The sequence below is a fragment of the Prorops nasuta genome, unplaced genomic scaffold, assembly GCF_024137725.1.
Source record: "Prorops nasuta isolate Cenicafe-Biocafe unplaced genomic scaffold, Cenicafe_Pnas_1.2 PNAS00035, whole genome shotgun sequence".
Classification (NCBI taxonomy): domain Eukaryota; kingdom Metazoa; phylum Arthropoda; class Insecta; order Hymenoptera; family Bethylidae; genus Prorops; species Prorops nasuta.
In genome coordinates this window covers 2,089,027-2,090,729 of record NW_027116832.1, presented here as the reverse complement: position 1 = coordinate 2,090,729, position 1,703 = coordinate 2,089,027, and the positions used below count along the sequence as shown (strand labels likewise).

Genomic DNA, 1,703 nt, shown 5'->3' with positions numbered 1-1,703 from the left:
ATGAAAAATTATAGTTTAGATCCCGCTCACTATTATACGCTTCCAGGCTTCACTTGGGACGCGATGCTCAAGCATACGGGAATCCGTCTGGAACTCTTCACCGATGTGGACATGTTGCTTTTTATTGAACGCGGTATACGCGGTGGTTTGAGCCAGTGCTCCCACCGCTATGAGAGGGCCAACAATCGGTACATGCGAAACTACGATCCGGCGGAACCGTCGAAATACTTGATGTATTACGACGTTAATAATCTATATGGATGGGCAATGTGTCAACCGTTGCCTACCCACGGTTTCCAATGGATCGATGACGCTGCCAATCTCGACATCCTTAATGTGTCCGAGGATTCGTCCGAAGGCTATATTTTGGAGGTGGACTTGGAATATCCACGCGAGCTTCACGACAAACACTCCGATCTACCATTCTGCCCGGTGCGTGAGAAGCCGCTAGGTTCACACCAGGAGAAACTGCTCGCAACCGTCGACGATAAGACGCGTTATGTGATACACTACCGTGCTCTACAGCAGTGTATACGTAACGGTATCGTCTTAAAACGCATTTATCGCGGTTTAAAGTTCCGGCAGTCCACCTGGCTGAAGGCGTATATCGAATTAAATACACGCTTGCGGACAGCCTCGAAAAACGATTTCGAGAAGAATCTCTTCAAGCTAATGAACAATGCAGTATTTGGTAAGACTATGGAAAATGTTAGGAATAGAGTTGACGTGAGGCTCGTAACCAAGTGGGAGGGAAGATACGGGGCGGAAGCGTTGTTTTCCAAACCGAATTTTCACAGTCGTGCGATATTTAAAGAGAATTTGGTCGCTATTCAATTGTCGAAATTATCCGCGAAGTTTGATAAGCCCGTGTACGTAGGCATGAGCATTTTAGATATTTCAAAGATCTGTCTGTATGAATTCCATTACGATTATATGCTTCCTACATTCGGCAGTAAATGTAAAGCGATGTATACCGACACGGACAGTCTAGTGTACAGTATCGAGTGTGACGATGTTTACTCGGTCATGAAACGTGATCTGGTCAAATTCGACACCAGCGATTACCCTGCTGATAATCGGTACGGCTTACCTCGAGTCAATAAAAAAGTGCCTGGGCTAATGAAGGATGAGAACAATGGAAAGATCATGACCGAGTTCGTTGGATTGAGAGCGAAAATGTATACCTTTAAGGTGCAGGACTGTACGAAAATTACCAAAAAGGCTAAGGGGGTCAAAGGTTATGTTATCGATAGAAACATAACTTTTGACGACTACAAGGATTGTTTGGATAATTTCACCGTACAGTCCCGTAACCAAAATTTAATTCGTTCGAAATTGCACAAGGTGTTTTCCACTACTCAGCGAAAAATTGCTCTCAGTCCGTATGACGATAAACGTCACATAACACCCGGTTCTGTAGCGACTCTACCTTGGGGACATTATAGGTTAAAAGAGTAGATTTTAATAGCTGTATTTATTGTATTATAATATATTACATAAATTATTATTATTATTATTATTATTATTACAAAACATTATTCTTATTTATCCACGAATTATGCGTTTTATCCATTCCTAACCATTTTACAAATACCTTATTCCCTTTCTTACGCAATATCTTCTCTACCAAGTATACATCAGGATTACCTGTTTTTAAAAGTTCATATTCATAAAATCCACCATGTATGTCTGTACCACGAGAA

General features: G+C 41.7%; 1 protein-coding gene across 1 annotated transcript; it reads left to right on the top strand.

Annotated features, from left to right (window-relative positions):
• Nucleotides 1-879: 879 nt before the first annotated feature.
• LOC136783791 (uncharacterized) lies at nucleotides 880-1,458 on the top strand. Its single transcript, XM_066744059.1, has one exon. The coding sequence runs from the start codon at nucleotides 880-882 to the stop codon at nucleotides 1,456-1,458; it is 579 nt and encodes a 192-aa protein (XP_066600156.1).
• The last annotated feature ends 245 nt before the right edge of the window (nucleotides 1,459-1,703 follow it).

What these genes read in the sequence shown, in the direction of transcription:
- LOC136783791 (XM_066744059.1), top strand. Translation starts at nt 880, where the DNA reads ATGAGCATTTTAGATATTTCAAAGATCTGTCTGTATGAATTCCATTAC.